The 22,365-nt window shown below is 44.9% G+C and overlaps 1 protein-coding gene across 13 annotated transcripts in view; it reads right to left on the bottom strand.

The window, feature by feature from the left end:
• Positions 1-22,365, bottom strand: part of WNK2 (WNK lysine deficient protein kinase 2) — a 102,952-nt gene that overhangs the window by 12,007 nt on the left and 68,580 nt on the right. For 6 of the 13 annotated variants that reach the window (XM_039558754.1, XM_039558763.1, XM_039558755.1 and 3 more), the window contains 15 exons: positions 19,994-20,043; positions 19,244-19,409; positions 19,047-19,163; positions 18,727-18,894; positions 18,477-18,522; positions 18,184-18,300; positions 16,737-17,758; positions 15,204-15,276; positions 13,857-13,912; positions 13,092-13,783; positions 12,393-12,607; positions 10,716-10,931; positions 9,704-9,802; positions 4,183-4,227; positions 2,444-2,697 (listed from right to left, as the gene is read on the bottom strand). In XM_039558754.1, the coding sequence (XP_039414688.1) occupies positions 2,444-2,697; positions 4,183-4,227; positions 9,704-9,802; positions 10,716-10,931; positions 12,393-12,607; positions 13,092-13,783; positions 13,857-13,912; positions 15,204-15,276; positions 16,737-17,758; positions 18,184-18,300; positions 18,477-18,522; positions 18,727-18,894; positions 19,047-19,163; positions 19,244-19,409; positions 19,994-20,043 (3,336 nt within the window). Of the gene's footprint in view, positions 1-2,443; positions 2,698-4,182; positions 4,228-9,703; positions 9,803-10,715; positions 10,932-12,392; positions 12,608-13,091; positions 13,784-13,856; positions 13,913-15,203; positions 15,277-16,736; positions 17,759-18,183; positions 18,301-18,476; positions 18,523-18,726; positions 18,895-19,046; positions 19,164-19,243; positions 19,410-19,993; positions 20,044-22,365 lie in introns of those variants that run through there. The other 7 variants (XM_039558764.1, XM_039558756.1, XM_039558757.1 and 4 more) reach the window with 7 other exon arrangements.

The following is a 22,365-nucleotide window of genomic DNA, read 5'->3' as shown; positions in this document are numbered from 1 at the left end:
CCCTCATTTCTGACCATCACATGGGAACAACAACAGCTTTTCCCAAAACCAAGCCCACGTGAGACAACCCACCCTAACAGCTCCGTCCTAGTTTGTTCCAGTTAAAAAATAAAAAACCAAGAAAAAAACACAAAAGGCGTAAGAATCACTTTGTTTCCTACTTATCCAGCCTTTATTTCCAACATAAAACCTTATTATAACCTTCTCTGATGGGCTGGAAATCTGCTTAATGCTCCGTATTCTTTTCTTGCAAAGGCATTTTTGATCAAAAGCAGCAAAAAAGACGGTGTTACCAGATGAACTGAAGAACTACAGCCCGACCTTCAGATTCTCCCTGTTGGAAAGCTATTTTTTCCATCCTTTATGTGATTTACCAAGTTCTTTTTGTCTTTCCAGTTGATTCAGCTGTGATTCAGCACAGGTGTAACATCTCCCCAAGAACCTCATCCCTCCAACACTGACACACAGGTCACTTGTCCAGCTGTCCACACTAGGAGTCCTCTCACGCTGTTCCCTTCCTCCTCCTTTGGCCATTTCTCTCCCAACACCATGCCACCCTCTTCTCCCTCAACTTCAACTTCCCCTTTAGGGTGAATTTCAAAGGGTACAAACAGCAGAACGATGCTTAACTCCCAAACCAACCCTTGTCAAACTCTTCTATATCATGCCATATGCTACGGTATGTATCATATATATGCTGCCCTGTTTTCTGCCACCTGCAGCATCCTGTGCCATCTTCATGGCCAAAACACTCAACAAGAACTACACACCAGTCATGTTTGCCATCTGCCCTTGCATCTCTGCTGCAGCCACCACAGTCCTTAGGAGGACTTCATGCCCCAACCCACCCCAGGGCTCCAACTGATGCCACTCCTCTGAGCAACAAGGAATGATGAGAATTGAAGAGCAGGGAATCCCAACCTCTCCATGCTCTTAGTAATTCACCTCCAAAAACTTCAGTCAGCTTTGTTGATTTCCTGGAACAACTGCCATGGTTGAGAAAGATACAAACCCTCTAAGAGCAGAGTACTGAGACAGGGACATTCCTGCTGCTCTCACAGTGATACTCCACTTTCTCCACAGGCTTTGAGACAGAGACACCAAGACTGCAGGAGGGAAAATCAACCCTAAATTGATACTAAAAGGTGATTTAAATAAGTAATATAACCATTTGTTTCTCCAGAGGTACAGGTGGGCAAAACATCCACATCAAATACTTCAAACTTCTGCAGGGGTCTCAGGGGAAAAACACCAAAATGCTGCAAAAAGCACATCAAAAGAGAGCAAGAAGTGACTTAAAATCTGTGCCCTCCCCACCACTTTATGGAAATCTTCTATTTGGGCTTACTAGCACCAACTTTGACTTATTTTATGAGAACTATTAGGGTCCTAAGCAGGCATTGCTTACTCCAGAGCTGGTTAAACCATTACTGTGTAAAAGGATTATTTACTCACTCAGGAACCAGCAGGTACCAAAGCAGAGGCACTGGTGAGGTTCCTGCTTTGGTACATCTCACCTCACCAACAACTACAGAGCTACTACTGCTACAAGATTTTTTCCTTCTACATGCCAGAAAGGCAGTGGTTTACTATCCAGATCTAATTTTTTTGCTTTTGAGTGATTACAAAACAGCTCCTTGCTGTTATTTTCCTCTATTTTGGCTCAATTTGCAGTCTTCCAAGAAAATGAACTAAGCGAAAATTACTAGTCAAGGAATCTCCAGTTGTGAGAAGGAAGAGGTCTGGAAACCCAGCCCCAGGTGGGACAGAAGGGTAAACTGGGATTCTGGACGTGTGCCCATTCCTTTGTGTGCCTCTGTATCAGCCCTCAGCCGCGACACCAGCACCAAACGCAGACACAGACACGCCTTGCAAGGGCATTGTCCTGCTGCTGAGAACGTGAAGGGACGAATGGGGGCTTTCCAATTCCCTGTTTGTTGTAGGATATTTTGACAGCATTTCTGAGGATGGTATTGTCCAGATACCCAGTACAAGAAGCAGGGGTCAGCACACCCCCAGCTGTCCCCTCTCCCAGCACAGGACTCACTCCAATTCCACTCAAACAACGGTTCGCAACCACTGAGCCACAGCCCCTGTTCTAAGGAAGGTTAATACCAAAAAGAAAACTTTAGTAATAGTTGAAACTGAAGTTGAGCAACAGATGAGATGGTAACAATATGAGTATTGCTGTGTATCGCTGTTAATAAGCGGTTTGGAATTTAAAAATATATATTTTTATATATATTGCTGCCCATATACCCCTTAAGATTATTCCAAAGGACAATTAAAAAAAAATTGATTTAGTACTGAATGAAAAGAGCTGGACATTTATAGAAAGCATTTATCTGGAGTAATTTTAGTCTATGTCCTCCTGCGCATCTGAGTTCTGCAAAGGCTGTCAGACACATAGCAAAAGGTATGTCCTTCAAGGAGGGCCACTTACTCCACATGTCTCATTCTGCGTTTGCATGGGGTTAGCCTTTGGCTCCATGTCTTGCCTTTTTTGGTTCTGCTTCAGTTGGTTTAAAGAAGGTTTTGTCTGTGCAGCTCCAACAGTTTTGCTCGTCCACTGGTCCACCAGCTTGTGCAGGTCGTCTGTGAACGTCCCTTTCTTGTTGTTACTGTTGTTGGCCTGAACCTGCAGCGTCGACTGCGGGAGGGGCTCAGGACACGTCACCAGGCTGTTGGTCGAGGATCCTGGAAAATCACACACAGAGAGTTGGGATGGTGTCTCTGCCTCACCTCTCAGCTCAAACCCCTTCTCACCTACTGCCACTCCAATGGTGGCTTTTCGGACTCCTAACCCTCCCCCTCCTGGCTGCAGAACACCTTTGCTTAAAGAAATGGTCCAAGTCCAATGGGTTTGCATTTTCTATCACACCATGTTACCTTGGCCACTAACTTGTCCTGGGTGAAGTTAAGGACAAGGAGTGAAGCCAGGAATGCAGCCCTGTAATGCTGACATCCCAGGGCATACAGCATCTCCTCAGAGATGGGAGGTGGGATCTATTGCTAACACTGCAAGCATTTATAAAATGAATTTACCATTTATTTTACTTGCATAAGTTTACTGTCCTCCTGGAAAATTGTCATTGTCATAGAGGTTACAGGCAGGGCTGGTTCCTGCGCCTCAGAGGCTCTGGGAACCCACCACCTCTCTCGATGATGCCAGGACCATTCACGTGGCTGTTTGCATATTTTTGGGGAAAAAATCCCATCAGGACCATGAAAGTATACAAGAGAGAGGAGAGAGCATGTAGTGGGTGGGGTGACTGTTTGAGACAAAGATAGAGAACTTTTAGTATAGGTAAAAGCAGTCAGGAAGACTATTGATAGAGATTTAATTTTATATGTTCACTTCTTTCTAGAAGAGCTAGTAAACCAAAATTTTCTGTCCTTTTTCTGCTTAGTGACTACAAGTCTGACACAGCAAGCTCAGCAGGGGACTGCAACTGAAGGAGTCTGGATCTGACCTAAGCAGAAAATGTAAAGTAATGTCTCAGCTAACATATTTGAGATAGCTAAAGATTGGAAATAAAGACCATCTCTCCAAGCAAAAAGTTCGTAGAACTGTAGTAAAATTATTATATAAGCAAACATGAACATTTACTCTTTTCTCTGTTAATCAGTTACCAGCCAATGAAACAGTACACTAATTAGTCCTACAGTTATATAAAATACATTAATAACCTTTAAATGATCATGCATTCAACCTGCAACGTCACTTCTAAGTGAATACTGCTCAATTCCTTTTCCTTTACTTGGGGTAAAAGTGAGAAAAGTAAGGATTTTAAGAGGAAAGTTCTTCAATTGGTGTTTAATATTTCATGCAGCTCAAGGTGGCTGGGATGGTTTTAAGCTATCAATTCCTCCAGCAGAGAACTGCAGTCATATAAAGGTGTGTATTTCGGAGACAGACACTGGACCCAGTTTCCTGGCCGCATGCATGCACGGTCTCACACACAGAACACCACGACTCTCTTGCAGCATGCGAGGTTCCCAAGACATCACAGCACATGCATTAGTCTCAAAGTACCACAGTTTATACAGTCTAGTTTCATAGAAGTGCATCAGCTCTAGTTATTAAACAACTAGCTTTTAGTAAAAAATAATAATAATAAAAAAGCAAAGAACATCCCATGCCATGAAGGAAATACTGAGAAACAAAAATGGGATAGTTACTACTACTGTGATCTTTGCCTAGACATAGTCGTTTCAAGGTGGACCCTACAAGGTAAAACAATACAAGACACACAGAATTAGGTAAGACTAAACACAACAAATCGGACGGACAAGCTTCTGTATTTTTAAGCAATCAAAAAGTAGTTATTATGCAAGAAAGGACAGACAAAGTCAGCAGTTCAGGTGAGTAAAGGAAGCCTAAATAACTGGACAGCTCAAACCTTTCTTAATGTGCAGCCATTCAAAAGCTTTGGAAAGTACCACAGCATGCCAAAAGCAAGAGCTCATGACTTAAAGATGCATTTGTTTGTTTGTTTGTTTTTTTGGTTTTTTGTTTGGTCGGTTGGTTTTTAAAAAAAATTTTTTTGTTGATTTTCTTTCTTTTCCTTTTTTTTCTTTTTTTCCAAATTGCCTTGGCTTCCTAATAGAAAGTTTTGATTTGTTTTCTATTAATGCAGGAAATGATGTCAATTTAGTTTGTGATTGGAGGCCAAAAATGCTTTCAGGAACAAGTCAAGCTAGTCTGGCTGCAAAGACAAACCATAAAACAACCCTAAAAATCCTGTTTTACGAGTCCAAAAAGATACATTGTTCTGCAGGTCTGAGGCCAATTGTTTCCAAATAGTTTATTTGTAGGATTTGTGTCTAAATGTGAGACTCTGAACTTCAATTGAACAGAACTGTGAATGAGTTTCCCTTATGCCTTATCCAAGTGCAGAAAAATAATCCATCAGGGTAGCCGAGTTTTAATTTAACTGAACTATGTGTTCTTTTCGTTATTGCCTCGTTCCGTCCTTCATCATGATTTTACAGTCTATTGATAGATAGCAGAGTGCCAGAAGTGTGCCGAGACCCCGACTCGACTGTCAGATCTTGCCAGACATCGGCACCATTGCTATTTGGGTGCCAAATTTCCTGAAAGGTATTTTGGACTTGATAAGAAGAATATTGTTATGGTATGGGGGGAGATGAGTGTCTGACATGGGCTATGGCGAGTTCATTGGGAAGAAGCACTTGAAACCATGAGCAAAATCAGACTGGGGCAAAAAAAGTAAGATAGAGGATGGATGTGCTTTTTCTCTAGACTAAACAGTGGTGTAACATTTTATGTTACTGTGCCAGAAATGCAGCTTTAAACTCAGAGATTGCAGGTCCAGGCTGACACAGGCCCTGAATGAGTCTTCAGAGGAGAAGGAAGTGATTTCAGTCAGAGACTGAGAACGAGAAAGTAAAGAAATGAGGGAGGGAGGAAGTAAGGGAGAAGAGATGTTTGTGTTTAGATGTGGGTGGCATGAGGAACAGAGGACTGCTTTGAAAGAATTTCTTATTACTTCATATAGTTCATATAGGTTTCTACCCTGGGCAAATCAGAAGGACATGACTACAGCAATGCAAGCATGACCAAGTTCAGTTCTCATCTCAAAGCCCAGGCAACAAACACAGTCAAATTCACGACTCAACCATCTGTCTTGTATTCTTATATCTTTTGCCCTCTTTTCCCTCAGATATACCTTACCTTGCCTATCCCAAAGTTAGCTATGAATTCCCATAATGGAAACAACTCCCCATGATGGCAGTGGCCACAGCAGCAATCCTAGAAGGCTATTTCCTGCAGCAACAGGCAGTTCTTAGCACAATATGAATGCAAATGGAAAGCATCTGCCTGCGAGCAATAAAAGCAGGCAGCTGACTGCAGTACGTGCTCAAATGCATGTAAAACCACTTTAATCACCAACCCCTCTGCTTCCTGCACACCCAGTCACAGGTTTCCCAGCACGTCAGGTGCCAAATCCGACCCAGGGAAGTGACAGAAAGTGGCAGCACTCAACACACTCATGAAACACCCGCGTGAGGGGTGTCAGCTTTGAGGGAAGTATCACAGGAGAGTCAGTCACCAAAAAGAGAGCTGCTCCTTCTGAGTGGTATCACTCCAGCATGGGGCGTGGGAGATGGGAAACATTCCCTAAGCGGTGAGACTGCCTGAAGCAGGGACAGACAGCCATCGGCCATGGCTGGTTATGAATTCAAATTCAATTAAAAATTCACTTTGTAGGTCTAATTCACCAGATTAATTGTATTACGGCTAAAATTAACGTATTTAAGAACTGTAAAGTTAAGGAGATGAATCGTAATTAAGATTTAATGTAAGACTGCTAAAGTTTAGCAGAGCATTTTGCCTCCAATTCCAGATCTCTTATCTGAGGAATTAACTAGCTATTATATCATACAGAACAGAAAAAATCCACTGTCCCATATTTGCACTCAACAGCTGCCAAAAAGCTGGAAAGCTACAAAAAAATGGAAATGGCAATAAACTGCCAGACCATTTCCATAATTGCATATGCACATACAGTATATGAATTGCTACAGACCTGGCAAAAATTGCATTACACAAGATTCCAAGCCTAAGTCAAATGGAGCTTTGAAAATTCCACTCACGATCAGTGGAAACTCTTCCCTAGGGCACCCTTGCAGTTTAACCCAGGAAAGGAACTCAGGATAAAATTATGCCAAAGCCCATCAAAAATATTTTATTTCATTAAACATACAAAGGTGAAGTCAATATTGGACATCGGGAACAGATCAAAAAGTCCTGGAGAACACTGTGAAAGTGTTCGAGTCTGCTGGATCTTGTAACCAGAGCAAGATCCTTGTGATACTGTCTTTAATCCATCTGAACATTTAGTTTTAAAGTTGTTGCCAACTTTTCTGCCAGTGCAGCAGGTCTCCTGCTGGCCTATCCCACCTCGGCAAAGGGCTGGTTTTCCTGAACCAAACATACAGATTCAGAGCATTTCTGAAAATGCAGCACAATGTTTCCCAACAGCTCTCAAATAAAAAAATACCAGGGAAACCTTGACTTATGAAGCAGACCCAGGACCCTGAATTGGCTGGATGTGCCACCAAGCTGCTGGCACTGGACAGCGGTGTCCCAGCCCTGTAAACTGCACAGAGGATGGAATCCTACCTGCAATGGTTTGGGTTGGAAGGGACTTTAAATCCCATCCAGTGCCACCCCCTGCCATGGGCAGGGACACTTTCCACTACCCCAGGTTGCTCCAAGCCCCGTCCAACCTGGCCTTGGACACTTCCAGGGATGGGGCACGGATGCAAACGTGCTTAGCAACTAATCCAAATGCTTGGCTTTGCCTACCTGCTGGGTAAACTGACATCCCTTCCAGAGGGGAAGGAACATCAGCCAGCTGGTATTGCCATCATCATCACCTTCAAATAACAGAATCAAAGGATGGTTTACATAGGAAGAGACCTTAAAAGCCCATCTTGTTCCAACCCCCTGCCACGGGCAGGGACACCTTCCACTAGACCAGGCTGCTCCAAGCTCCATCCAACCCAGCCTTCCTCAAGCCCTGTTTTTCCTGAGGCTGCAGTAAGGGCTGCTCTGGATACCAGCTCGACAGAATGTCCTGCTGTCCGTCCTGCCCACCGCAGTCCCAGCCCCAGCCGCCTCGGGAAGGACAGGACTGCCCACAGCCCCAGCCCTTCATTCACACCCAGCCTACCTGCTGGGCTCACCAGGAAAACAAGCTGGAATAACCTCCTGCCCCACCAAACCTGCCCAGCACCCCAGGGGAGAGGCACCCCTGGAAGCCAAGCTGTGCTCTCAGGGCTGGAACCCTCAGGGGTGACCCAGGATTGCAGTGCCACATGGAGTGCCTGAACTGCCACCCATCTCCTGCTGTGACTCAGGGACGGGGGAGGCCAAACCTTCCCCAGCACTCGCCCAGAAGAACCTGAGAGAGCACATGGGCTGAGAAATTAGTCATGCTGAGTTATTTAAGCATCAGGAAACTTCACGATTCAAAGGATTTACATATTCCCTTGGATTCATTCACAATATCCACACACCCAAACACTTTTAATACACTGGTTTTTAATTGCCATCTCCCAGACTTTTTGCATCCTACTGAATAGTAATTCCATGGAAGATTAATGAAACAACTTCTGGGAATTACATGTGCAGAGGAAGAAATAACTGTGGCCGCTCTAACACCAAACAGGAACATTTGGGAGCTGAGAATTCCCCTCAGGTTCTCACAGAAAAAATCCCTAAATGCAAAACTGTCTCATGACTTCACCAGTGGTTAAAAGCTTACATGGTAATAAATTCTGTAAACGTCAGTGACCTGAGTGTTTGGGCTTTCAGGGAGCTCAAACAAAAAAAAAAAAATCAAGATTATTTTTTAAAATACTGTTTATTTATAAAATTAGGAGGAGTGTATTGGAGTGGTCTTGTGCTTTTGACCTGAACCACTTGGATAGTAATGAGCAATGCAGAACTCCAAGGGGAGATCTGATACTACTGTAAACCCACAGTTATTTAACCAAACACTTTGTCAAGAACGTTATCAGCCCCTCTAAGGCTATATGTAAGTGGCCTATAGTACCTGTTCAGCACAACATATCTTTATTGTACAAGCAAAATCCGTTTGCCTAAAAAGCAGCATCTACAATTGGGTAAAAAAGTCTTAATTTTTTCATTAAGTAGCTTGATATCGTTTGGTGGAATTGCCAATTACTTTAGAAGTCAGACAAATAGGGTACAAATAGAAGGTGCACAGTTATTTGAGACAAAACTCCTGGATCCTAGCAATCCATTTCCAAGTATCATCTGAAAATCTGATATTGCTTTTTACTTATTTATGCTTTGATGAACTGCTAATTGACTTCATCTCTGAGGTCACATAAGGTCATAAGAAAATAAACTGAGTCAAGTGCTTCAGCCAGATCAGCTTACACAAAAAAAGTTGATGGGACTCTCCCTTAGAGTAACCAGATCTTCCTGCTGCTTACGAGTACATCAAAAAAATTGCTCACTTAAACTAATTAAAGTGACTGCATGGGGAAAAGCCCACCTAGGACAGAGATTTGGAAAGAACTAGCTGGAGCACTGTTGTCTCAGCATTTCCACATGCAAAGAGCGGGGAAAAAAATTAAAGAAAAATAGAGTGGATATAAACAGTACTGTATATTGTGTTAATACAGCCCTTGTATGGAAGTTATACCCTCCAGTGACCTTCTAGAATTGTATCAGCTTGCTACATGCATGTCTTCAGAGTCCAAACATGTGTGAAAGAGACCATTCGTCTACAGAAGGATGGATTTCATTTTGTTGTCGCTGGAACCGGGACAGCAGACATGTATATTTGCCACATTGCAAATAAAATTACTTCAACAGAAATCACATAAAGTACAAAAGCTTTGATAAGTCCAGGGTAAAATTTACCATCAGGCTATATATAATAAATGATGACATCTTCCACACATGCTTTTGGTGCCCAGGCATGAGCCAAAAGCAGTGCAAAAAAAGCTTTCATATGAAAAATTAATATAAATAAGGTGTGTTCATGATGATTACTTAAAAGAAAGAGAAAAAGAAAGAAAAGATGGTTCAGAAAAAGGGGCATCCTGCCAAACATATTAGAGATATAAACCATGGAATTGGAAAAAGGGGGTAAAAGAAAGATGGACTGTGATAAAATACAAAAGAACAAATACAAACAGATGGACAAAGACACAGGTCCACTGAGGAATCTGGTACGAGGTTTGCTACTAGATTTATAGGTCACTCTCTCAGACGTTTGGTGGAAAACCGTCCAGCCTGTAAATGAATATAAAGGGAAGAAAACAAAGACACTTATAAAGTACAAGTAGCTGTGATCAGATGTCCTAAACCATCAGTCAAATCAGCTTTGTTAGTTAAACCTCCACATCTCCCCCTTAACTTTGCCAAAGAGGAGCAAGTTCACTGACCATACACAAAGGATGCAATAACAGCAGAAGAGGACAGATAGATATTTTGTAGATTAGTTTGGCAGGATGTGTAATGAGAGGAAGGTATTTTAATCATCATTGGAACTTCCCATATGCATGGCAACAAGTTCAGTCAAAGCCTACGATGGGGGCAATACACAGAGGTCTCAGAGCTGGGGTCTTGGGAGTGCAGCCAGTCTACAGTCCTGTGGCTGGGACTCCAAAATTATGCACAAAGTGAACCCCTTACAGAAAGGAAACACAACTTGGTCCCCTGGGTTTGGTTTTCATTTAATTTCATTTTTTATTTTCTCTCATGCCCAAGATGGTTTGATAGTTTAAAATGAGGAACTTTGGGTCTACTGGAATCAAGGGGCTAAAAAAAAATGAAACCAAGGAAACAAACTCCTAGCCTTCTGTATCTTTTTTGTTTTCCTTTCATTTTTTCTCAGGAATCTGTAAGGCAGACTCCAGAGAAGGTATTAGGATAAAGCCACTGCTGGCAAAACTGAAAGGTATTTCTTTCCTAAAAATTAAGGATGTCTTGGGCATGCTTTCTTGAGTGTTGGTAACACTCAGTAAGATACTTAAATTTTGCTCTTCTGACAATACTGCAATGATCTTTTTAAAGACAGGCCAGTAATTTGGATTGTCAAAGATTCACGTTCCTCTATCACTCCTAAAAAGTTCAAGCCTAAGGGAAGGGAACTAATTTTAGCATGTGCTGGAAGAGACAGAGAACAGCCGGCAGGAAAAATCACCTTGGCCAGAGCTTGCGTTGGCATCAGCTCCGTCGGGGCCCAGGCCAGAGCAGATGTCAGAGGACAGAGAGGCTTTGACAGAGCAGGGCTGCTGGGTCTGCACAGCCTTCCCAAAGGCGGGGGCTGCACCAGGAGGCACCGCGGCGGCTTCGGGGGAGCCCGGCTGCGATTTACTTGTTTCTTTGTGGGGTGAGTCTTTAGAGTCTGAAAGGTTACCTGAAAGAGCAAACAAACAGAACACGTGCAATGGCAAAAGCTAGGAAATCTCTGAATAAAAAATCCCTGCCTAAAAATAATCCATGTCTTGACCCCAAGAGGAAGAGCCGTTCACCATTCTGCTGTACTGGATGGAACACAGTACACAGTACCATTGGGGACAGCCTGCACCAGAAAATAATCCACACCTCCTATCCCTGATCCTGTTTCTCCAAGAAGCTCCTGGAGTAGGTTTGATTTTTACAGTTTCTCCTCTGTGTTTTCAGGACCCTCAGAAGGAGCACTGCTGGAGTAAAGAGAGAGCTGCTGAGGAGGAGGATGAACGCACAGAATGACAAAGCAGGACACAGATGTTTGCTCTCCAACACCAAAGGTGAAATTAAGCAAATGGAGAAGAATAAAAAGTTGCAGTAAAGACACAAGAAACTTTTTATTTACAGCTATTTAAGTATAATTGTCATTGCCACTGTTAGATACTTCTGCTGATAAATTCACGTAACACGATTGCAAAAGTATTTTGGTTTTTAAGCCTCTTTACCTGAGATATTTGTGTAGACAGAAGTACAGATAGAGCCACTTACCTAGATATCTACAGATAAATATCAATACATAAATATCTAGATAGATGCAGAAGTACAGACAGTATCAAACACTGCTTCAGTCCCTGTGGGCAAGAACACTCAGTCTCAAGATGGGCCACAGAACTTTTTGCCTCTGAACATACTTGTTTTTCCCAACCTAGCTGAAACCCTTAGCTAAAAGCAAAAACCTCCTCAACACCCTGTCTATAAGGACTGATGCAAGGAAATTCAAAGGAGACCTATGATGCAGTAATACTGAAAACAAGAGCCACCAGGTTTGAAATAAAGGGTGACTGCTGGAAATGTTGCTGCTCCCCTAAATCACAGCATGAACTAAGCTGAAGAAAAATTATTCATTCTATTCTACATTTTGCTGAAGAAATAGGTGCTGGGGTTTATCATTATTTCCCAGGTAAATTATATTTTTGTACTTTTCCAAGAGATAACAGCTCAAGACTGTAGTGCTGTGTGAAAATCTCACACCACTTCAGTTGGTCAAAGCATCCATCATGGTTTTATAACAGCTTTTACCTCCCATCCTTTGGGGGAGCAAATGCAATCCCATCTTTTTTATATGACATCTTGGAGGAAAAAGTAAACAACAAGATACAGCACCTAATCAATAGAGCATAACAGCACCTAAGAAGTGAATACAAACATCAGTAAATTGCATTTGGAGGAAGGAGGAGATGTAACCAGGCTGTTTTCCAAATTAAAGTGGAATATTATTCCTCTGCCAAGCACTGTAGCCAATGCAGAGCTGGCAGGTATGGCCACTGCCAGTTCAAAACCAACAAAAATTCCATCCTTTCCAGCAGCCCCAGCCATCACACAGCAGAGCCACAACCAACACAATCAACAGGCAAAGGGCAGCACCTACTTGTGCTTGATGTTCCACTCCTGAGCTGCTGGACCAGAGGATTTAAGAGTTTTCCAGCTTTCAATTTGTTTTTGCTGGTTCTTCGGCGACGGCCGCTCGGTGGGGCGGAGTGAAGGAAGCCCAGGTTGGGAGGAAGGGGTTTCCCCAGCCGAATATACAGTGCCTCTATCTCATTCTTCTGCTGTGTCTGGAGCTCAGCAATCTCTTTCATATGCCTAAAAAAATAAAAGAACTCTGCTAGCAATGTATTTGATAAACCACCACATCCTGACAGTGTAATTAATTGTAGAAGAAGAAACAAAACAGTTGTTGGCTATAAAACAATCAGCTGCTCATCCCCAAGTACGCAAAGCTACAACAATCTATCTGTGGTGACTCCCCATCCCTGGAAGTGTCCACGGCCAGGTTGGATGTGGCTTGGAGTAGTGAAAGGTGTCCCTGCCCAAGGTAGGGGGTGGAATGAGATGACCTTTAAGGTCCTTTCCAACCAAAACCATTCTGGGATTCTATGAGTTATTCTTCTAAATGGACCTGGCAGATGAGGCAATGCACAGCAGGATGCACTGAGGGGGAAGGTCCTGGCAATGCCTGATTTGCCTAGAACCGGTTTACTCCTTACAGCTCTGCTCATCCTAAGCTGAGCTGCTGCCAAGGCAAGGTAACACAAGCTTCCCTCGCATTGCTTGCAACCCAACATACTTTTCTCTCAGGTTCTGCAATTCTTTCTTCATATCAGCATCTTCAAACTCTGAGTCATTGTCACTGCTCATGTAGGACGACTGTGAGTGGAAGGACGTTATGTTGATGGTAGGAATCTTCGCACCTTGCCCGTTGGGTGACTCGGGGCCGGGTGAGCCACCTTTGCCAGACCTCTGCAGAAAAGCAGCTGCTTTTTTAATTAAGTCCGTGGCTGTGCTGCTGCTGGGGGGGGAGAGCTGGGCAGCTGCAGCAGCAGCAGGGGGCCGAGGGAAGGGCTCATCAGCCGAGTCGCTCGAAGCCTGGTCGCAGAGGACGTCGACGGAAGAGGCCGTTTGGACCCTGCGGACAGCAGCCTTCATGTCCGGGCTGGAGGGCAGCTCGTCCAGATAGACGTCCGGGGGGGCCGAGAACCTCAGGCAGTGCGGTGCCGCTAAAGTTAATTCATCCTGTGTGCTGATGACTGAAAACCTGCCAATCGTTTTGGCTGGTGTGCCACTCTCCTGAGCCTCAGCCTGTTTTCCATAGGAACCAGCGCCTGGAGAGCCATCCCTGTGGAAGTTACTCATCACCCCATCTGCCGTCGCTCGCCGCGTTACGCTCTCCGTGTGCGCAGGCGAAGCCGTCCTCTCTGCCTCCTCGCTCCTCTGGGAAGTCTCCATCTGTGGAGCTGCGCTCGATGATGTAGGTGCAACCTGGAGAAAATAAGAGAGCTTAACGAAAGTAACTGTAACAATCTAGCAGAAAACTACTCCTAGTTGTGGTTACCTGAAGGAGGCCTTTTGCTGGAGCAGCAGAAGCTGAAGTGATGCTTGCGGCTGGACCTGTTTTAAAGTTGGGAAAAAATATTTATGTCTGGAATGCTTTAATATAATAAAAGCCAATGGTTTTTATTGTGATAAAATGAAGTGTACCAGTGAGGAATAATCTTTGTAATACAGGATCTAAAATGCAGGAGGCAATAGCAATATAAAATATATGCAGGTAGGCAGATCTAGTGATTTGGGGAACTCAAATAATAATAGGAGTGTGGAATTTCATTAGTCAGTTGAAAATTATTAAAGAGAAAAACAGAAGAAGAATGAAACTTGCATGATACATTGGGCCTGGACTATTCTGGTGTTATTGGTGCCTCAGAGACACACAGGGCTGCTGAGCATGGATGGGTGCTGCATCACCCCTGCCATTGACACACACTGACACCAACACCTCAAGGGGCCTGAAATGAAGCTAAACGCACGCTGCTGAAAGTGGAAATCATAAGCCCAAAACTGGTCATTCAGGCCACAGAATCACACCAGAAGCACAGTATTAGTGGCGGGAGTCAAGCCCATGATCATTTCACACCCTGGATGCTGGTTTTGAGTCAGACCAATACACCCAAGCTTTTGGGAACGCTGCGTTCACATGGCACATTGCTCAGAGCAAGGACACGGCCAGATCTGGAGCTCTGAAATGGGGACAAACATCAGTGGTTTCTAAGATACACTGATTTTACTACACAGTGCTACATTCCACTTGTAAACTCACTTCTCTGCCTGTAGGGAGACAAAGAGACTCCTCAGCCTGTAAAACTTCCCGTGCGTGTCAAGGAAGGTAAATGGAGGAGAATTAATTGGTAATGCAGGCAAATAAATAGGTGAATGGAGGTAAAGAAATATGTAAACAGGTAAATAAATACCCCTCCTTCTATGGCTTCTACTATGTTACTACAGGAAGGGTCATTTGGCTACCAGTACTCTTCACTAGTGCTCTGTGGAACTCCCCCAAGAATCTGCCAGGCTTCCCCCAGAGATGCAACCATTGATCATATTACTTTTGTCAACATGTGTTTATGAAACCCAGGAATTTGGAGGGACGTTTTAGGGAAAACTGATCATTGGGAATGCAGCCTTCCATGTGAATACCCCACACCTATACCACAGACAGGAACTGCACGTATGGGTTAAAATATATCTGCCTGAGAGGCACTTTCTAGGAAGGTCAACAGAAAGGAGATGTTTAATATGGGTTGTATCACAAGCAGGATCAGAACACCAGTGCTGGGCAATGCTTGCAGTCAGCAGCAGGGGAGCAGCGAGGGGACACCGAGCAGGATGGCCGGAGGAGCATTACCTGTTCCGCTTGCTGACCCACCTCTTGCCTCTGAGGGATGAGCACCCACACCAGTGACCTCCAACTTGTCACACTTCCAGTAAAAGGAAAAAAGAAACACAATTTCAGTCTCACTCACAAAGCAGAATGCGTTCTCCTTCCCTCACTTGCCCTTGCTGCCGTGGCACTACCAGGGAATATTGAATTATTTCACAGTGCCTGTGGAGGTGGCCTTCAAGTTTTGCCTCCAACTCCCCCAATTTTCTTCTCCTTCCTTGGAAGAAATAAAGCAGTGGCAGCATCACAGTTGGAACTGCAACCCAAGCTACTGAAAACCAGTGTATTATATATACACACACACTTGGGGTTTTGTTCTGGTTTGCTTTTCCAGCCAGACCGTATATTCCTCATCCGTATGTCTGTCTTCAGAAGTTCTATGTCTCCTTCCTTATTGGCACAGATTTTAATGGGACAAATTCCAGTTACTGGAGAGACATAACACCTTTCACAGAGAGTGAATTTTGTTTGCTGTAGAAAGTTATTTATCATTAGAAAACAACACGCTCTGAAGAGTCACTCAAGTGCAGCTGGTTTCCTGTACCATACAGCATCCCTCGAGGAGTTGATAGGATCCCTCCAGCTGATGCTACACAGAACAGGCTCAGCCTTGCTAGTGGGGATGGAGTTATCTCCAGAAATGCCACTTTTGAAGTAAGATATAGAATCATAGGATTGAATCATGGGTTGAAAAGGACTTCAAAGCTCATCCCGTTCCACCCCCTGCCATGGGCAGCGACACCTTCCACTAATCCCAGGTTGCTCCAAGCCCAATGTGCTGCAAATCTGATGATTTCATAAACTCAGGATTTTATCTGAATAAACTTAACATGGGGGCTCAACTGAGTCACACAGTAACAACTGCCCCAGCCCACCTATTACCTCTTTGCTTAGAGGTTTCCATGGCAGTCTTGCTCTACCAAGGTCAGGAGAAGACAAAAGAAACTATGACAGGAAACAGAAGAAACTCCTGCCAATGGAATGTCTGCCTTTGGCTGCAGCATGTGGACAAGGCAAAGGCACTTGAAGTGTTTGCTTTATCCAGGCTGACTTGGAAGGCAGTAATTGCAACCACTGCCATTCATTTATACTTAAAATTGAAGCCAAATCATCTTCATTAGAACTAGAATGACTATATCACTCAAACTACAAAGAAATGGACACATTTCTGCTTGCTTTGGACACAGGACCCAAGAGGAGATGAATTACGGTATTATACCACTTCTAAATCCAAAGGGAAAGTCTGGCTTTCACTAACAAGCATTTCTGAAAAATGAGTTGGATGCATCTGACAAGAAAAATTTAAGTGAGCTTTCACAGTGGAAAGCAGTCAGCAGGCAAAGGTAACATACCCTGCAGCAGAGATATGAAATGTTTAGGGAAGCAAGAGATCTACACGTGTCCTACCACAGGACAGTGGGTCCTGGGCCCTGCCATGGTGCCGGCCCTACAGGCTGGCTTTGAGGGGATGAAGGGCAGAGCCGCTGGGGGACTGACCAGTGGTGGGCAGGGCAAGACCTCCGAGGGCACAAGGGGCACCAGTGGCTCGGCAGCAGCTTTCACCTCCTGGCCGGTGTCCGGGATGCTATAGCCTGGTTCTCTCCCATCCAACGCCAGGGCAGGAGCTTGCTCTTCGGGAAAGGGTGGTAAGGTAAATTCACTGTCGCCCTGTTCAGGTGGCACAGAGGTGTCCGGTGTCCCTGCCGATGCCGAAGAAGTTGGAACATATTCCTGGTACAGCAAATTGCGCAGTTTCTCGTCAAGGCTTTTAATCGTGTTGTCCACAAAGTCCACCCTGGGGGGTCCCTCACCGTCGGACTCGGCAGTGCCGGGGGGGTTCTGCTGCTGGAGCAGGCTGACCCCCGCCCCGGGGCCGGCCATCCCTGTGGCACCCTGCGCCATCGGCAGCTGCTGGGGCGCGGCCAGCAGCGCCTGCGTGGGGCTCTGGAGCTGGGACCCCGCCAAGCCCAGGGCCTCGGGGCCGGCGGCCGCGGGGAAGGGCTGGCTGCCGAAGGCACCCTCTGGCAGGTGTGGCACCTGCGGCGCCGGCTGCCGCTCCAGCACCACGGCGTCCGGCAGCGCGGGCAGCGGCCCCGGAGCCACCGGCACGGCCTTGTGTGGCCCCACGCTGCAGCAGGCGAGCTCCACGTCGGGCACACACGTGGGCTCGTCCACCTGCGGCTGCAGGAGCAGGGCTGGGGGCGCGGCATCGGAGGCCTCCTCCAGCCCTGGGGCTCGGGGGGCCGGGGGGCCGGGCTGGGGGTACTCTGGCTGACCCCCGCCAGGCACCGCGGGCTCTGCGACACTCGGGGCAGATGCCAGCAGTGCTGGGGCTGGGAACTCTGTCTGGCTCGGTACGCTGGCAGGAGCTGCTGCAGCAGGAGCTGGTGCCAAGGACGGGGTGGCTCCAAGGGGGCTGTCACTGACCCCTGTGTGCAGGGGAAGCTGCTGGCCAGCCCCGACCCCGGGCGCCTCTGTCACTGCAGAGCTCACTGGCTGGTCATCCGACTGCTCCAGGTCTAGAGAGAACACAATTGAAAGGTGAACCTTTAAAGGAGAGGAAATCACTGCCAAGCCCCCCAGTCAGCTGCAGGGACAACCCACTAGCGATTCCCACCAGAAAACAGCTGTTATGCACATCAAATGAGAATTTTCAAATTATGCAAAAAAAAATTTCACTGAAAAGACACTACGATAATGAGAATTTCAGCTACTCTGCAGCATAAGGTATAGCTAAAATACTGACACTTTACTGAAACTCAGATAAAGATTCCCAATTTGGTTCAACACCAGGAACACACTATAAAGGTACAGCTTAACAAAATTCATCATTTTCTTCCTCTGACTAAATCAAGTGAAACCATCACAGCTGAGTGACATGAGGACAGAAGAGAAACAACACAGCAGCTCTGGAGAAGACATTTGCTATAGAGTTTGGAGATACCTGGCCCTTCTGCCGGCTGGGCACTGGGAGGTACCGGGGGAGAAAACTCAGGGGCATCCGTAGTAGGGTTTTCCACCACTGGACATATAATAAACCACCTTTTTCCAGTATGCAAAACTAGGGATGAAAAGAAAATAACATGCAAACTCATGAATTTCTATTGTCTCCAGATCATGACTTTGTCTTAATTTCCAAGGATGGTTTGGGTTGGAAGAGACCTTAAAGGCCATCTAGTTCCAACTCCCTGCTATGAGCAGGGACACCTTCCACTAGAAATTCAAAGGCACACTTACCATTTTGCTGATACATGGGTGTCTTCATTTGAGACTGACGCTTCTCCTGTTAAAGAAACAACAGGAGAAATAGCTGGATCAGTGCAAGAAGAGCATCATCCCACTCACATTGTAAGGCTTAACACTGAAAAAGCATTACTTTTCTAGTTAGGAATTTTTTTTTTTTTTTTAACACAAGATGCAAAACTAATTTAAGCATCTGGCTGTTAAGAAAAAGGAATCAAACTAGCAATCTTTATTTAGCATTTACCTCGCTCATTTCCAGCCTATCAGCATCTTGTTGAGGACTTGTTCCCTGGTCAGAGCTTCGCTCTCCTTCTGTATCCTCACTGAGCATATCCTCTGCTTTATCAATTATATCCTTCATTTGCTCAATAAAAGTCTCTTTTTCACTTTGCAAGATGAATTCATTCTCCACCTAGAAGGGGACATCAAAATAAAGGGGAAAACAGTCATTTTTTAATTAATGCCTCATTCCACAGCAGCCAGACAGCTAAGGCAACAAGCACACACAAGGAGTTGCCTGAAGCAACTGGGTGCACTGAGAGCCCGTGGGCAGCCACATCTCACCATGTAAGTAGCAATTTCCTCCGGGGCGTCACCATCCAAGTCAAACTTGAACGTCACCATTTTGTGGTTATGGGTTTCAAGCTGGCACTCCACCATCTTATCCCCTGTGTTACACACCTGCATGCAGAGATTAACAACCCTTATTCCTGGCAAAGCCAAAGGAACCCTGAAGTTGCCCTCCAACAGGTTGTACTTGCATTTAATATGGTCAGTTTGGGTCTGCTGGACTTCTCCTGGCGTGAACGAGCACGCGTGGATTTCTTATGCTTCTTTGAAGACTTTCCTTCTTGCTTTCCACTTCCTGTTGCTCCTTCAAAGCTGTCACTCATCTCTTTACCAGAAGCAACATCTGGACTCATGTAGCTTAGCAAGGCAAAGGAAGAACAACCCCAAAATAAAGCCAGAGCTACATGCAATGGAGTCATGCATCACATGTAAGCTACGTAACAGAGGCTGCGAAAAAGGGCACATTTTTTGGCCCAGACTGAGTCAACTGGAAGATACACCTACCAAGAAATGATCTATTAATGTTTCTGGCAGTAACACAGCCAAAGTTCCATCACTCTGAATATATCCCTACATCCCCCAGTCCTTTCACTTCAGGGGTCCTGACAGTCCCTCTCTGAACTGCACAAGTTCCTTCTTTTCTAAGGTGACATTTTCTCAGCTCCTGTCTTTCTGCCCTCCCAGCAGAAGGGCAAACAGGTTAGGTTTGCTGGAGAGGGAGGAAAAGAGAAGTTCCATACAGCTGTACATACACCAAGGCTAGGATGCTGCACCCAAACTAAGGAATTAAAAGAGCTGGAGGTGCCAGAATGGGCACACTGCACACAGGACACTGTCAGCTTCTCCCTAGACATGCTCCCATCCATCTCTTTCTGGTCAGGTCAGAAAAAACAGCCTCCAAAAAGCAAGCATTTCTTATGCCAAAGAGGTGGTAACAATACCTTTCGCAACTCTGGGACAGAGCTTGGAGTTTGTCCTGTATTGCCTGCTCCTAAAATGCAAGAAAAGGTCATTTAAGCAAACACATTACATTGGCAGATGAAAAACACCTTTAAGAAAGGTGTTGCTGTTGACACCAGTAACTCTAAAACCATTCTGTTTAACCAGTTCTTGGAACCTGGAAATAGAATAAATCTCCTATTTTACCCTTCCAACATCACTTCTGTTCAAGGCACCAACCACTTTTTCAGACAGAGCCACTAACCTGCCAGTTCCCTTCTTCTGCGTCCAGCAGATGAGATGGTGAAAGGAATAAAACAGTTCTCACCACTGTGGCAAAACCTGAGGGACAATTCCACATCAGCAGCCGCTGGCTTTTATTTTTGAATGTATCTGCTAATTTGCTTTGCTTATTTTGCTTATTTGCTAATTTTCATTGTTTTATATGGTTTCCTGAAATACGCTCAGTATTTTCATTGTGTTTGGCTTAGTGGGAAAATTTCTGAGGAACTTACAAACAAAAGATGAAAATTCATCATTTAAGAACACCACCCTCACATCATGTCCTCTTGTCCTCTACACAAATTTCCCCTAAAAGCTTCCCCTTTCACTGGCTGCAGCTCTGGGACAGACATCATAGCATGATTTTCTCATTGGGTAGACCCATTCTCACAGAATTTGTGACAGTGCTACAGACCCTGCTACCTGCCTGCTGTAACAAACTTACCATGTATGTACACAAAGACACACACCCGTGCATGTATATACCTGTGGCTATACACACCCACCAGATAAATCCATAAATATATATAACTTTATATATATTTATAAACATACATCTATAAAATCCTTCTATAGACACACAGCTATAGAAACAAGCCCCTCGACTGCCGTCGCTACACTTGGCACTCAAGCAGTGGTGGGCTGGGGTTAAAAGCTCACTGGGGAACCAGTCAGCCCCACTGGTTCTCTGCTGTTAACCAGTCAGCCCCACTCCTTGGCTGTAACACCACACAAGCCGTGCCAAGCTTAAATGCAGTTTCAATAAAACTGCAGAATCAATGAACAGTGAGAACACAGACATAATGTATCTACATTTTGGTAATGCACTTAAGCAAGTGCCTTACAAAACCTCTTTTGCCTGACCAGGTTGGTTTGGATGCAAGTGCTGCCACGCACCTGAACACAACAGAAGAGATAAAAACGTCATGGCAGAGTAGCAACAAAATGCGGTGTTTTGATTATACAGACAGGTGTGAAACTTCTCTTACACCCAAGAAAACTTTAGCAAGGTACATCAGAAAACCAGCATGGAGAGCACGTGGATTGGTGCTCGCTTCATTTCTTAAACTGAATGAGAGAAGGGGGTTAACTTACAGATGGACGTGAGAATGAAGTTAGCAAACCAGTGGTCAAATGTTCCAAGGGGTGTGGGACATGAAGGACAGACGTGTGCCTCAGTGGCCATGGGTTTCTCAGGACAACTTGTATCCCCCATATCACACTGCACAACAAAATGAGGTTTGTTCATATTTCCAGAATCTCTAAAGGAATGGACCCTGCACTGAAGGTGCCAGCACTGACCCTGCCATGAGCTGTGCCTTCAGAAAAAACACAGCTGGAGAAGGAGTACCTTGAGTGATGGATATGCCTGACCCAGCCAAGCTTTTCTGGGGAGTCTGCAGGTGAAGCACTACAGACAGGCTCTACCATTCCTGCTACATCTAACCAACAGGATACAGACATTCACCAGGAAACATCCTACGTCACAGCACGAACGCTGATTTGGCAAGAATTAAACTGTCACTGATGGGCAGGAAAAATGGGGAACTAGAATCCATGTTTAGTGTTAGCACAGCCCTTCCGGAGCATCTTCTGGAGGCACCACTGAGCTGTGCCTCCAATGGAATTTTAGGCTGCACTGGAATGAAGGCATGTGACAAGCCATGGAAACATGGGCAAAACCAAGAGATTGATTTTGAAAAGGTGAAATACATACTTTGGGAGGAAAGGAAACTCAGAACAGAGACTCAAGAGAAACGACTCTGAACACAGAATCACAGAGGGACATTTCCATCCAGGAGTGGAGAACAAATCAGACTTATTTCCTGAAATCAGATAGAAATGCCAAAGCTTTTGTTTTGCTTTGTTAATGGGGAGCTGAAGAGAAGGAAGTGTTCTGTGATGTTCTGTCAAGACTGAAGATTAAACAATTATGGGAGTGGAAAGAAAAGTCAAAATAGCAGACAGGAGGAGCTGACAGTTCTATAAGGAAAACAACAAAAAGTGTCCTGGTTCTATGACCACAGAGAATTGGCAACGCCTATGAGTATCTGAAGAAACAAAAATCCCAGGGCTACAGTAGACTTCAGGC

This window comes from Corvus cornix, chromosome 12 (assembly GCF_000738735.6).
Source record: "Corvus cornix cornix isolate S_Up_H32 chromosome 12, ASM73873v5, whole genome shotgun sequence".
NCBI lineage: Eukaryota > Metazoa > Chordata > Aves > Passeriformes > Corvidae > Corvus > Corvus cornix.
The sequence above is the reverse complement of the archived record's forward strand: the minus strand, read 5'-3'. Positions and strand labels throughout refer to the sequence as shown.